Below are 12,521 nucleotides of genomic sequence, written 5' to 3'. Positions count from 1 at the left end.
AGTGCCTTAATGACTAGACAAAGGAAACGCTAATTCCATCAATTGCAACTATAAGCACTTAGTGTTTCTGATTGACTTATACTGTGATCGGTTTACAGCCTTGTACAAAGAGAAAAATAGACTCCGACAATTATCGCGATCTTAATCAGCTATTCCATTCGCAACGTAGTTTAGATAGTTTTTCTAATATTCCAGCTCACAACAGTCTACAAGTATCTCTATACTGGACTCCTGATCTCATGCGGAGCATAGATAACTCTAAGACGCTGTCCATCCAACTATATTGCTGACTTTATCACAAAGTTTGTACAAATTATCCGTTTTCGCATCTTACTGGCATTCTCTTAGATCTGTCTAACGTCATGTTGCTTTTAGAGTTCGAGGACACTTCTTTTTCCTCGCGGATTCAATCATAGAGCGGTAAAGCAAACTTGTATTTCTGCTCTTCTCATCTCTGTTGTTCCCTTCATTGACATTTTCTGCTATGGTATGGTTTATATTGACTAACTAATTGTTTTGTGGACGGTAAATCACGAAAAAGTATCTGAAAACTCAACAGCAATAAGAAGACTACACTTATTCATCAAATATCCTTGTTTTATTCACGTTAATCGCCTTTTTTTGTTCGTTACAGCTTGAATCCAATCATAAATTATTATTTGAAAAATTGCTTATTGCTTGAGACAAAATCAAACAGCAAACACATGGAATAATGGGATAAAATAGTAAAAATTAAAAATATACAATTATCATATCAGACAGACCATAGAGAAAAGAATAAAAATAAAATTAATCATTATTGTTTTATGATAAAAATTCATGCTCAAAACCTGTGTGCTTCTATATCTAGATGATATGATATAAAAATAAATGAATTGTGTTGTAGATTTATATTTTTTAAGAGTTAGAGACACAACACTACTGAGAATTATATTTTATGGGAAAATTGGGATGAGGATGCATCCCTATTTTCACATAAAATCCACAGAAAAGGATAAAAGGTTAATCAAAAATAATTAAGTTAAAGCTATTTTTAATATGAATCTGTTTTTTCCATACCAGAAAAATCCTTTATCCTCAATCCATCCATTTTGAACATAATCTAAACACATTTCACTTCCATATCCCTCGATGTCCTAAAGACATCCTTTTGAAAATCTTTTATATCCTGAATCTCTCCGCATGTTTTTTTTTGCAAGTGATAAAGGAATCAAAATGATAAGAAAATGTATCCCACGGAGACTACAAATCCTTAATTTCCTGATTCTCCTGAGACTTTGAGAGTAGATCCGACACACAAAATCCTAAGATTTAGAGATAAATCCTGAGATAAGAAGAATTTTCCATGAATTTCGGAAGGGAATCCCGTGGCAATTGAGACTAAATCCTAAGTTATTAAATGGGTTAATCCTCAAAGTTTCCTGAATAGATAGTTTCCTGGTTTTTAAAATGGATTGTCCTGAGTTAAATCCTCATTTTAAAAGAAAATCCTTAAATTTGAGACTAATGAGAACATCTTTAAACAAGTGGATTGGTCCTCGAATTTGAGATCCTTTCTTGAAACGTAATAATTGAAAGTTATTTAAATCGGGGAGATCCTATGGAAAATTTTAATCCTCACTAAAGCCAATTACGATTGAAAAAAAATATTTTTTTTAATCCTGAGAATCCGGCATGAATATCCTATAATCCAAATCCTTGTTAGGTTTTTTTGCATGAATTTTCTTATCCATATATGCGAAATAAATCCATAAATGTGCAAATAATCCAATATCCATAAATCCAAATACTTTTTTATAACCCCGAACTCAATCAGTTGTATTTTTTCATATCGTAGAGAAAAGAAAAAGAAAAAAGGATGAATTAATAAATCAGTTGTAAAGTTCATTAATGCTAACAATTATGGACGTCATGTTGGACACAAATTCTAAGTTCTATGATTAATATTTTACTAGTCAAGTTGTACAGAAGAAAATACAATGTTGTTCAACATTTCAGTCCATAATTGTTAGTTTACTATCAAGTATGGTTGTTATGAATATGTATTATTTCTCTTATAAAAGAACTTATCTCTCAGATTTGAATTATATTAGTTAATTAGTTTGTTTAATCGTTATCTTATATGATTGTGAAAATTTGAGAAAACATTATCAATTAAAGTTTACAATTTTCTTCATTCTTTTTGACGGCTCGAGTTGGATGTGACTAAATATTGCTAATTAATTCACATTTGTGTGTATGTGTGTGTATGTGCAGTGCACTGCATTATAAATCGACATAAAAAACCTTGATTTTAAAAGACTTGTCTAGTTGTCTATGGCACAATTTACACACAATAAAATTCATTTCCAAAAAAGGGGACACGAGGAATGTTAAGTTAATTAATTTTTTTTTTATATCAGAATGGAAAAGAGCAAGTCTTTCATCTATGGGTATAATGTTGAAGTTGATACTCTTCTAAGAAAAAAAGATAGTTTTAATGTGATTGTATGTTCATCAGATCCTGCATGAATCTAGAAATGAATCGCATGCAGAAGATTTAATAGTTGTAAGATCGGGAGCGACTACGAGAAGCGCGTGGACGAAAATCATTGTAAACTGGCGACCCGCGACGTCTTCGAGGTGAGGAGTAAGGTGAGCGAGAACGAGAACGTCCATAGCTCCTGTAAAGACAAGAAAGATGTTTATCTTCAATTATTAATTTGATCTTATAAAACTATAAATATGATGCTTACCCGTCTTTATACTCTCGTCGGTCGTCGCCATATGAAGGTGCGCCGTCTTCCTTAATACGAATGTATGCAACCTCCCCTTCATGACTTCTAAATCGCGAATCATCTAACTTTTTAATCGCATATTTCATATCCTCATAACGCAAAAACTCAACAACCCCTGTTCCATCTTTATATACGTCAGCAAAGCAAACATCACCTGCTTCCCTCATGTGATCCTTCAAATCCTGCCAAGATCCAGATGATGGTAATCCTGATACCAATACTCTATACTGGGATCTACGTGCTGCTGGTCTATTATTACCACCACCTCTTCCTGAACCTCCACGATCATTATTAGAACGGCCACGATATGATGATCCTGGACCGCCACCTCTTGGGAATTCAACCCTTAATTTGTATCTATAATAATACGATAGTGTAAACAATATGGAGATACAGTGAAAATTTTCATCGAGTCTTACCCATCGTAATCGTAATTATTTCTTGCTTTTACGGCATCTGATGCGTCCCTGTGATCCTCAAATTCAACAAAAGCGAATGGTGGTCCTAATTGGATTAGTAAAAACAAGAGAAAAATGCTTAAAATTTTTATGGCTTGGTTTTTTGTTGTCTAATTACCTCTTCTATTTTTTAAATCGACAAATGAGACCTTTCCAAAGCGGAAAAATAGGTCCTCAACATCCTTAGTCCTTATGTCTGGTGGTAAGTTACCGACGTAGATTCTGTTTTCATTTCCTCCGCGAGACATTATTATAGTTTTATTAATTTTTCTCAAACTTTTTTCCGGAATACTAAAGTGTCAAAACAAATCTAGCGCACAGTATGAAGGGTCAAAACTACGCAGTAATTATTTTGTATACAATTTTAAAAGTTCATTAATTTCTCGTTTTCTTCATTGGCAAGTAGTAAACTTTTATTTTTTCATTGCTAAATTGATTAAAACACTTTATTGTGTTTTTCTCTCTTTCTTATTCCATAGTTTTTCTCACTAAAATATTGAATAAAAATAACGGTCAAAATAAAATTTGAATTTGAATTATTTTTGCCTAGCATATTTCCCTCGAAATTCAAACAATAATAACCGTCAAAAACCGTCTGAAATAAGAAAATTAAATAGAAATTAAGAAAATTTAAGTGAAATGAATCAAATAAACAAGAAAAGAAGAACTTCTGTGAGTAAATATGATAGTTAACAAATAAATTCACACTAATTAATCAAATTAAATTCATTACAGATTCTTAAAAAGCGTCCATCAACAGAAGATGATCCAACAGAGATAACAGTTAGTAAATTTCCAAAGAGAGCTCAGTTTTCGCAAAAGAAACAAGTTAAGTAAGTATTATCTATCATCAGTTGTTAGCTGAATGTTACTAATTCTATTATTTATAGGGAATTTACACAGTGTGAGGAGAATGTAACAATTTGGGGAAATACATATGAAACTTCCGTTGCAAAATCTGAAGGATCCAGCGATGGATCATCAACATCGCGTAAAATCAGTGTCGATTTCAGTCATACCACAATTAATATGACAACGCATGAAGCTGCATCAATGAATGAATCTGAAAAAGAGAATTTAATGGTAGAAAAGATTATCCCAAGAATAAGCGATGAGCAAAGATCCAGTTTAAACAATTTAAGTTCAGCATCAAACTCTGGATGCTCAATTGAGTTGACTACAGTTGACATGAATGCAAGTGAACGTAAAAGAGTTAGAAATTATGGAACAGATAATTTAAACATAACAAATATGCCATTGGATAATTCATACATTACCAATAAGCACTTAAATGTTCCTGGCAAGAAGCCCGAAAAAGTTCTTTCGCCAAGAAAAATGGTATTCTATCATAAAAACTCAAATCTATCTGTAATAATCAAGGATAAAGTGCTCTTGAGTCCTTCAGAAATGGATGACAATGTTAGTGTAAGCATTGAAGACGATGAAAAGGAAGAAAATTTCAAATCCACTAAAACACTTCGTAAAACAATTGCAAAGCCAGTAGATATGAATATATCGGTTGAACATAAAACTTCACAAGAGAAGAAAATTGACGCTAAAAATGAGAGAAAGCAACCAACAGCATTCAAGCAGGCATCAATTCCTAAAATCACAACATCAATATTTAAATCACCAGCTTTAGAAAAGCCACAGTCAGTGTCTACGATCGTACCTACAATTTTCAAAGTTCCAGAACTACCAAAAACATTCAATTTTCAGCCACAGTGCTATGATTCACCTCCAATTAAACCTGCGGCTTTAGAGAATCAAAAAGAAGAAATTGATGAATTATTTGAAATGATGGTATCAGATACACCTTCAAAAAATCTATGCTGTTTGGGGAAGACACACACACCAGTGAGATCAGCCCAGAAGGTTTTATTTTCCGCTTCTCGACCAATGTCGTTAAGAAAATCCACAGATATATTCAAGGAAATTGGATTAATAGACGACGATGAAGATGAAAAGCCTAAGACAGTCAGGAGAACAATATTTCATGATGATTCTATGAAACTAGAAGTAAATCACAAAGATGATAATCGGAAAACAATTTTCGATAAAATCAAAATGGATGAAACGTTAGAAGCAAATAATAAGGCACAAAGTGATGGTGATCTGGACATTTCCGTTAAACCTGAAGTAAAAACTAATTCAGTTCCGTCAAAAGACGAAATTTTCACAGATAAAATGGAAGAAACATGCACAGAAAAACGCAATGACAAATCTGCAGTACAAAAGTCCTTTTTTGAACTGGATGACGATGATGCAAGCTGTTCTGTGGCTAGAAACATTCAACTTATGAAACTTAAACCTGTTGATTTTGATTTTGTAGAAAAATCTTTAAAACGGTCAACATTAAGCAATAATGATACATGCAATGCCACAAATTTCATCATGGAATTAACAAATATTGATGATACTGGCGGATCCTTAGAAACTACTGCGGAAATTCAGAGAAAAGCTGCAAAATTGTTGAAGAATCCTCATGCTACATTAGGCTCATCAAGTACTATAAATTCGCCATTTCCAGAGGATATTTCTGACACTATGTACAAGGAACCATCAAAGATACACAAGTCATTGAATTTAGGACCAGATACGACATTTGAAAACTTACAGAAGAGCTCAACATCTTATAAGAATCGAATGACGACATTTGACGAAAATAAAATGGAAATTTCCGGCATTGAACCTACAATTGAGGATCCAAATGAGTTTCCAATGCTAAGAAAATCGCATTTGGAAATGTCTCACAAGAATGTGTCAAGAATTAAAGAAGATTTAGGAAACCAGTCTGGTAAAAATCGTACAACAACTTATAATGTCGATCAAATGGATATTTCAAGAATGAACTCACCTGTAAATCCTGAACATACAAATACAGCAAGTTTAAAGCTTCAGAAATCGTATGAAATTCATGTGTCACCAAAGGAAATGGCGAAACTAAAAGAAAAGTCTTATACAGTGCCTACAAACATCGAAGAACCCAAAAAACGAGTTACAACTTATAATGTTGATAATATGGATCTTTCTAGTAGTGAATTAACTGCTACTGGACGACAACCAGAAGTGCTAAGAGATTCTGTAATTAAAAGTGTCAAATCGACATCAAAGATTCAAATTTACACTGACGAGAGTATAACAATTGAAGAAGAAACTCGAAATAAGCGTGTAACAACGTTCAACAACAATGACTTGAATGTTTCAATTGCAGCAACAGATAAAAAGCGTGCAACAAGCTATCATTTGAATGATATGGATGTTTCTAGAGGTGAGGAAAATAGACCTATGGAGAATTTATATTCGCCATGTCAAGAAGATATAACAGATTTTGTGCCACGAGATGTAAGACTTCATAAATCGTTGATGATGGAAGCAACAAAACTCAATTTTAATCCAACAAATGAAACTCTTAAGACAATTGATAATCAAGCCACTAAAAACCGAGCAACAACCTATAATATTGATCAAATGGACGTCACAAATGTTGAAACGATGTCACATGAACCAGTCAAAAAGTCATACAACAGTCGCGCAACAACCTACAATGCCGATCAAATGGATGTCACAAATGTTGAAACTATGTCACATGTACCAGCTCATAAGTCATACAACAGTCGCGCAACAACATATAATATCGATCAAATGGATGTAACAAATGTTGGTACAATGTCATATCAACCAGCCAAAAAGTCATACAACAGTCGTGTAACAACCTACAATTCCGATCAAATGGATGTTTCTAGAGCAGAACCAACATCTCACATAATGAAGGACATGACTGAAACTAATGCAAATATACCTAAAATAAAGTCAGACGTGATCCATGATTCAAGATCATTCAAAAGTAGAGCAACAACTTACAATATGGATCAAATGGATATGACAATTGTTGGAGAAACGACTCAACATCCCAAAAATCTTGATCACTCAATCACTTCTAATTTGAGGATCTCGGCACCTTATCAAATTCATGTGTCACCAAAAGAACTGGCTATAATTAATCGAAGTCTACAAAAAAGTACAGAAGAACCGAAAAAACGTGTCACAACTTATAAATCGAATGATATGGATGTAACTGGATGTGAAGATGCTGATTTACAGGCTCAAAAAACGAGAGAATCAATCGTACACAATACCAAGTCGCAAATTCAGATTTATAATGATGAGAATATGTCAATGGAACTTAAGGATGATTTGACAGAGAATAAGCATGCAACAGTTACTAATAATAAGAATCGAACAACAACTTACAATCCAAATGACATGAATGTTACAGTTGCAGCAACTGATAAGAAGCGAGCAACAAATTTCAATATGGATATTTCAGGAATTGAAGCAACAGATGAATTTTTAAAACAATTTGTGGTTAAAAATCCAGTCAATGAAGTAAAGTCTGTAAATAATAATGCAGATATGACTCTTGAAAATACGGTATCAACTAAAAATAGAGCAACAACTTATAATGTCAATCAGATGGAAATTTCAAGAGCTGAAGCATCATTTAACATGCCAGAACATTCAAATACAGCAACTTTAAGAGTCCAAAGACAGTATGAGGTTCATGTATCACCTAGGGAAATTGCAAAAGCTAAAAGGGAAGTTCCAAAATCTAGAGTCACAACTTATAATGTCGGTAAAATGGACATTTCCGGAACTGAGAGCAAAAATCAAGCAGAAAACAGTAATTTACCTCCAAAAATTCAAATTAATAATGATGACATAGATCAGAACATGTCAATGGAAGTAAGAGAATCTCCACTGCATAAGAAACGAGCAACAACTTACATGCGAAATAATATGGATGTATCGGGTGTAATAGCTGAGAACAAACGCAAAACAAGTTATCTTGTTAATAATATGGACGTTTCAGGATCTTGTGGATCTTCTGGATTTATTGAGCAATCACCGACTGTAGAAACAGAAGTAGAATCAAATGATCGCAGGAAGACATTCACAGTAATGAAAAGAGAATCATTAAAATGGCACAACATAACAGACACAGATTTATTGAATATGATCGATGATGAGTCAAATCCATGTGTTCAGGATATTTCAGGATCGATTCCTGTTAGCAATGAAGCAAGTAATATGTCAAGATATGATGAAGCAATAGAAGATTTCATGAATTTGACTGTCAAGGCTTCCCCATTAAATCAATCAGTTCCATTTGAGGTGAAAATGAGACAAAGAAGAGAATCGAAAATTCCATCACCAGTTCCTGACTATAACAACATGTTTGATAATTTAGTTGAAAATCTTAAGCAACAGGATCGTCCAAAGCCACGTTTGGAAATTGATGAGTATCTAGAAAAGCTGAAAATCGAGCCAATCAAAATACCAAGATATCCACAGAATCAAGAGGGATACTTGCTTAATAAAATCAAGGAACTGCGTCAAAAACACAATGACAAAGCAGAGGAAAGACGTCGATTGAAGAAGGAAATTGAAGCAACACACTTTCCACAAATTCCTTCAGAGAAATTTTTGATTAAAAATTATATTGAATGGTAAGTTTGAAGCTTTTCATGTTCCTTAAATATCTTCATTTAATTATATCATATTTTACAGCATGGAAACCGAAATGCTAAAGGAAATAGAACTCCGACGACCCGTGATAGCTCCAGTGTTTCCAGAAACGATTGACTTTGAGAAACTGCTGAACAATAAATTCAGAACGTAAGAGCATCAATCATCTCCTTAATTACCTTAATTAATTAATTTGTCATTTCTATCTAGGGATGAAAATTTGTCGAAATATTGGAACTTGGATACACTTTTCTGGTACAAAGGAAGATTCAAGCTTACACACAAGAATATGAGCATGTTCACATTGAACTTTATATGCCAGCAATACCTAACGGAAGCTGATGAAAGCACAATTCCAATAATTTTCAAAGATGTGATGCTGTATTTAGATCCTGATTTCCGTAAACCTTGGAGCACGACTATGAAAAACGGATTATCAAGGAGAGAATTTCATCGAGCAATTCACGGTGTTGATAATTTTACATCAATCTGCAGCTCATCCAATCAATTATTTACGTTTGTGGATTATTATCAAGCGAATGTGGTGAAAGCAAATGAAACAGTTAATAACTTCTTTAATATTGTTAATAAATATAAAGCTGTTTTCAAAGTTCATCCTGTATAGTGAGTAGATTTTTGAAAAATAACGGTCAAAAAATATTTAAAAATTTAACGGTCAAATTTGAATTTTTCTATTCCAGTAAATACGACATGATTCGAAAGAGATGCTTCTTATCAGACGATACGGTGGACATTGAGATCAGTGTGGACAGCTATTTGGACGATATTTCAATCAGAAATCTATCGATTGAAGGAAATGAATATACATACTCTCTAGAGCCGCACACAAATCTCGGCGAAATGAAAGGATTAATGCTGGTTGAGCTTGTGCTGTTTGACACTGAAAAATTCTTGCAGATTAACACACGTCGAGTTTTAATTGAGGAAGATTTGTAATCTTTTTTTACTTTACTTTTCTTATTCCTTTTGTGTTAGGTTTACATGTAATCCTTAACTATCTTCTGTCATAATCAACTGATAATATTGCAAACTTATCGTATGAATATTATTTACACTAATAAAATATACTTTAAAAATAACTAAACTTAGTCTTATCCTTCAAATTGCTTGCAGCTGCTTTGCATTTCACTTTTTCCTGTACCCTTCCTCTTCGGTTCCTTATTAAATATGACATCGTCAGGTTTACAACTAGTTTAATGAGAAATGATTGATGTCTTGTGAATTATATTACAGATGTCGTCGAAGATTTCTTTCAGCCAAAGCTATTTGAAGTTCCAATAATCGTTCTTTCTTACGGAGGACTGAATTTTTAAGGAGGATGTTTTCTCTACGAACTTTTTCTACTTCTTTGTCTTCTTGTGATGGCTGCTTATGGGTAGGCCGATTGAACTGCAACATATAATGAATCAAAAATATTTCGTAAGCTACAATAAATCATGTATAAAAATATATATGCCAGGAGACTTACGTCTTCCTCATATTCATCATCATCATCATAATACAAGTCGTTTGTGGCCGTTGAGTTTCCAATATCTGCAAATGTCTTTGTTACTGGTGGATTTTGTAGAGAACGAATTGGTCGTGTAGTGAGAATCTTTCTATCTTCAACGGTTGCTTTGCCTGATGAGTCTGACTCGTTGAAAATTCCTATGCTGTTAACTATAGTTTGTGGCTCCATCGGTTCTGTTTTTACTCTTAGTGCTTTAATGTTCTTATATTTGATTTTTAATTCATTACATTCTCTCGTAACGCCACTAGATTGTAAGTCGTTGAATTCAACTGTGAGATTATCCCAAGCTTCCTGCCTTTTCTTAACAGAATTAGCTGTAGATGATGTATCCAAATTGGAACAGTATTTTTCATGTAATGAAAGAAGCAAATCGCATTCCTCTTTTGTAAATTTCTTGCATCGTTTCCGGATTTTATTGCTTCCATTGCTGCTTGATTGGCTAATAACTGGCTTTGTGTCTTCATCATTTTGACTCATGTCCATTTCATATTCATCTTCATCGTTAGTTTCATTACCATTTTCTCCATTCAGCGCAGTGTTCGACTGATTATCAGCTAATGGATCTTGCTGGTTTAATTCTAGCTTCATATTTACTTTCTTACTTTGTGCCTTCATATTCTTTACTTTTGACTTCAATGCATTCATGTCTCGTTTGATTCCCGTACAATTTGCATTAAACTTATTATGTATGATATCCCATCCTATGATAAAGTTAAAATAACTGATAAAGTTTCCTGTAATCAATTAATAGCTAGATAAGTCGTTTACCTTCTTTCTTAGTTTCTATTTTTGGCGAATCTAACATATCCGAATGTTCATTGACCAAACCAAGCAACAACTCAATGTCATCCACATCAAAATTATCACTACGATTTCGTTTTCTTGATGCTGATTCGTTCATTTTGAGAATTTATTGAAAATTTTTGACACAGAGAGATTAAAGAGGATTAACGTAAAACGTCTAATACTAAGGCTTAAAGTTTTCGATACCGGTAGCTATTTTCTGGTATTCTCGATTATCACACGATAAGCCACCACTTTATTAACTGTTTACTAAATACTGATTGCTATAAAACTACGTACTTTTCAAGTTATACTATAATCAAGAAATTTTAAGAAGTATTGTTTTTAAAAATACTTCGACGACTTTTTTGTATAAATTTGAATTTATTTTGACCGTTAGGATTTGAGTTGGTATAAAATAACGCGCCAAAATATTTATCTAACTAATTAAGGATTTTTGGCATTCTGATCTAACTTATTGAGGCAAAATTTGTTGCTTCTTTAAAAATTGATCTGTGTTGTAGATTATGAAGTATTGTGATAAGCTTACTAATTTGAAGTTTCCATGTACCTTGTATTTCTGTATCATTAGTCATATAAAATTCAGGATACACTTTAGATTGGTTAGCATACTGTTGGAACTGATTAGAACTGTCTTTATGTTGAAAATTGAAATTCAAGACAAAAGAAAATTAACGGAAATTCTGGATTCAAAATGGAGTGAAAGTTCAAAATTTGAACTTCATATGTTTGGGCGGGAAATTTAAGTTGTTTGGGAGACATGTTTCTTGATATATTTTCAACACTTTCACAGAAGTACCAACATTGAGTTGGTACCAAGAAAATTTCAATAATCTCAAAAATCTATTTAAAGAGATTAAATTCCATATAAAAGGACAAAAATATGTTGTCAAGTTCAAATGTCCATAAGATTCCAAATAAAATAAAAAATTTGAATTTTTATGCATCAATAGAATTTTTTTAACAACTGATATCATTATATGCGATAAACAAAGTCATGAATGACCAAACAGTATCTATGCATGGGCATTAAAAGTCTCAAACAAGTTCATTGGCAAGGCTGTTATTTATGCATAATATTATTGAGACTGACGCAGACATAAATTTGTCATAAGAACATCATAAAGGAAATACTGTTGCTATAGGTCGTTGAATATCAATTATAAGTCCACTTTCTGTGGACAAAAAAATAATATTGTTTTGGTGAAATTTAATCTGTTTGCTGTGAAAAATATGCACTTAAATGATGGCAAAGTCTACTGCGATTTGGAGAATTGAATAGAATCTGTAAATCGAGAAGATAAAAGCAAACGAATTCTATTACACGATGACCCAAATGTAATGTGCCGGTTTAATGAGAAAACAATTGTACCTTAATCAATTCTTGTCTAGAATGCACTGGAACCGTATATTACTTTTATA

General features: G+C 32.9%; 3 protein-coding genes across 3 annotated transcripts; 1 reads left to right on the top strand and 2 right to left on the bottom strand.

Moving 5' to 3' along the window:
* Window positions 1–576: 576 nt before the first annotated feature.
* On the bottom strand, window positions 577–3,551 carry SF2 (splicing factor 2). The gene is made up of 5 exons (XM_070639568.1): window positions 3,354–3,551; window positions 3,197–3,281; window positions 2,736–3,134; window positions 1,060–2,663; window positions 577–677 (listed from the first exon to the last, which is right to left on the bottom strand). The coding sequence occupies exons 1-4, from the start codon at window positions 3,481–3,483 to the stop codon at window positions 2,540–2,542; spliced, it is 738 nt and encodes a 245-aa protein (XP_070495669.1). The 5' UTR covers window positions 3,484–3,551; the 3' UTR covers window positions 577–677; window positions 1,060–2,539.
* A 256-nt stretch (window positions 3,552–3,807) lies between these two features.
* Window positions 3,808–9,810, top strand: LOC139089942 (uncharacterized). The gene is made up of 6 exons (XM_070639599.1): window positions 3,808–3,907; window positions 3,971–4,068; window positions 4,126–8,745; window positions 8,807–8,914; window positions 8,975–9,388; window positions 9,466–9,810. The coding sequence occupies exons 1-6, from the start codon at window positions 3,875–3,877 to the stop codon at window positions 9,719–9,721; spliced, it is 5,529 nt and encodes a 1,842-aa protein (XP_070495700.1). The 5' UTR covers window positions 3,808–3,874; the 3' UTR covers window positions 9,722–9,810.
* LOC139089943 (uncharacterized) lies at window positions 9,699–11,427 on the bottom strand. The gene is made up of 3 exons (XM_070639600.1): window positions 11,064–11,427; window positions 10,254–10,996; window positions 9,699–10,174 (listed from the first exon to the last, which is right to left on the bottom strand). The coding sequence occupies exons 1-3, from the start codon at window positions 11,194–11,196 to the stop codon at window positions 10,013–10,015; spliced, it is 1,038 nt and encodes a 345-aa protein (XP_070495701.1). The 5' UTR covers window positions 11,197–11,427; the 3' UTR covers window positions 9,699–10,012.
* Between the last annotated feature and the right edge of the window lie 1,094 nt (window positions 11,428–12,521).

Source organism: Chironomus tepperi, unplaced genomic scaffold (genome assembly GCF_022539635.2).
Source record: "Chironomus tepperi strain 1889 unplaced genomic scaffold, CSIRO-AGI_Ctep_v1 contig_196, whole genome shotgun sequence".
Taxonomy (NCBI): Eukaryota; Metazoa; Arthropoda; class Insecta; order Diptera; family Chironomidae; genus Chironomus; species Chironomus tepperi.
The sequence above is the reverse complement of the archived record's forward strand: the minus strand, read 5'-3'. Positions and strand labels throughout refer to the sequence as shown.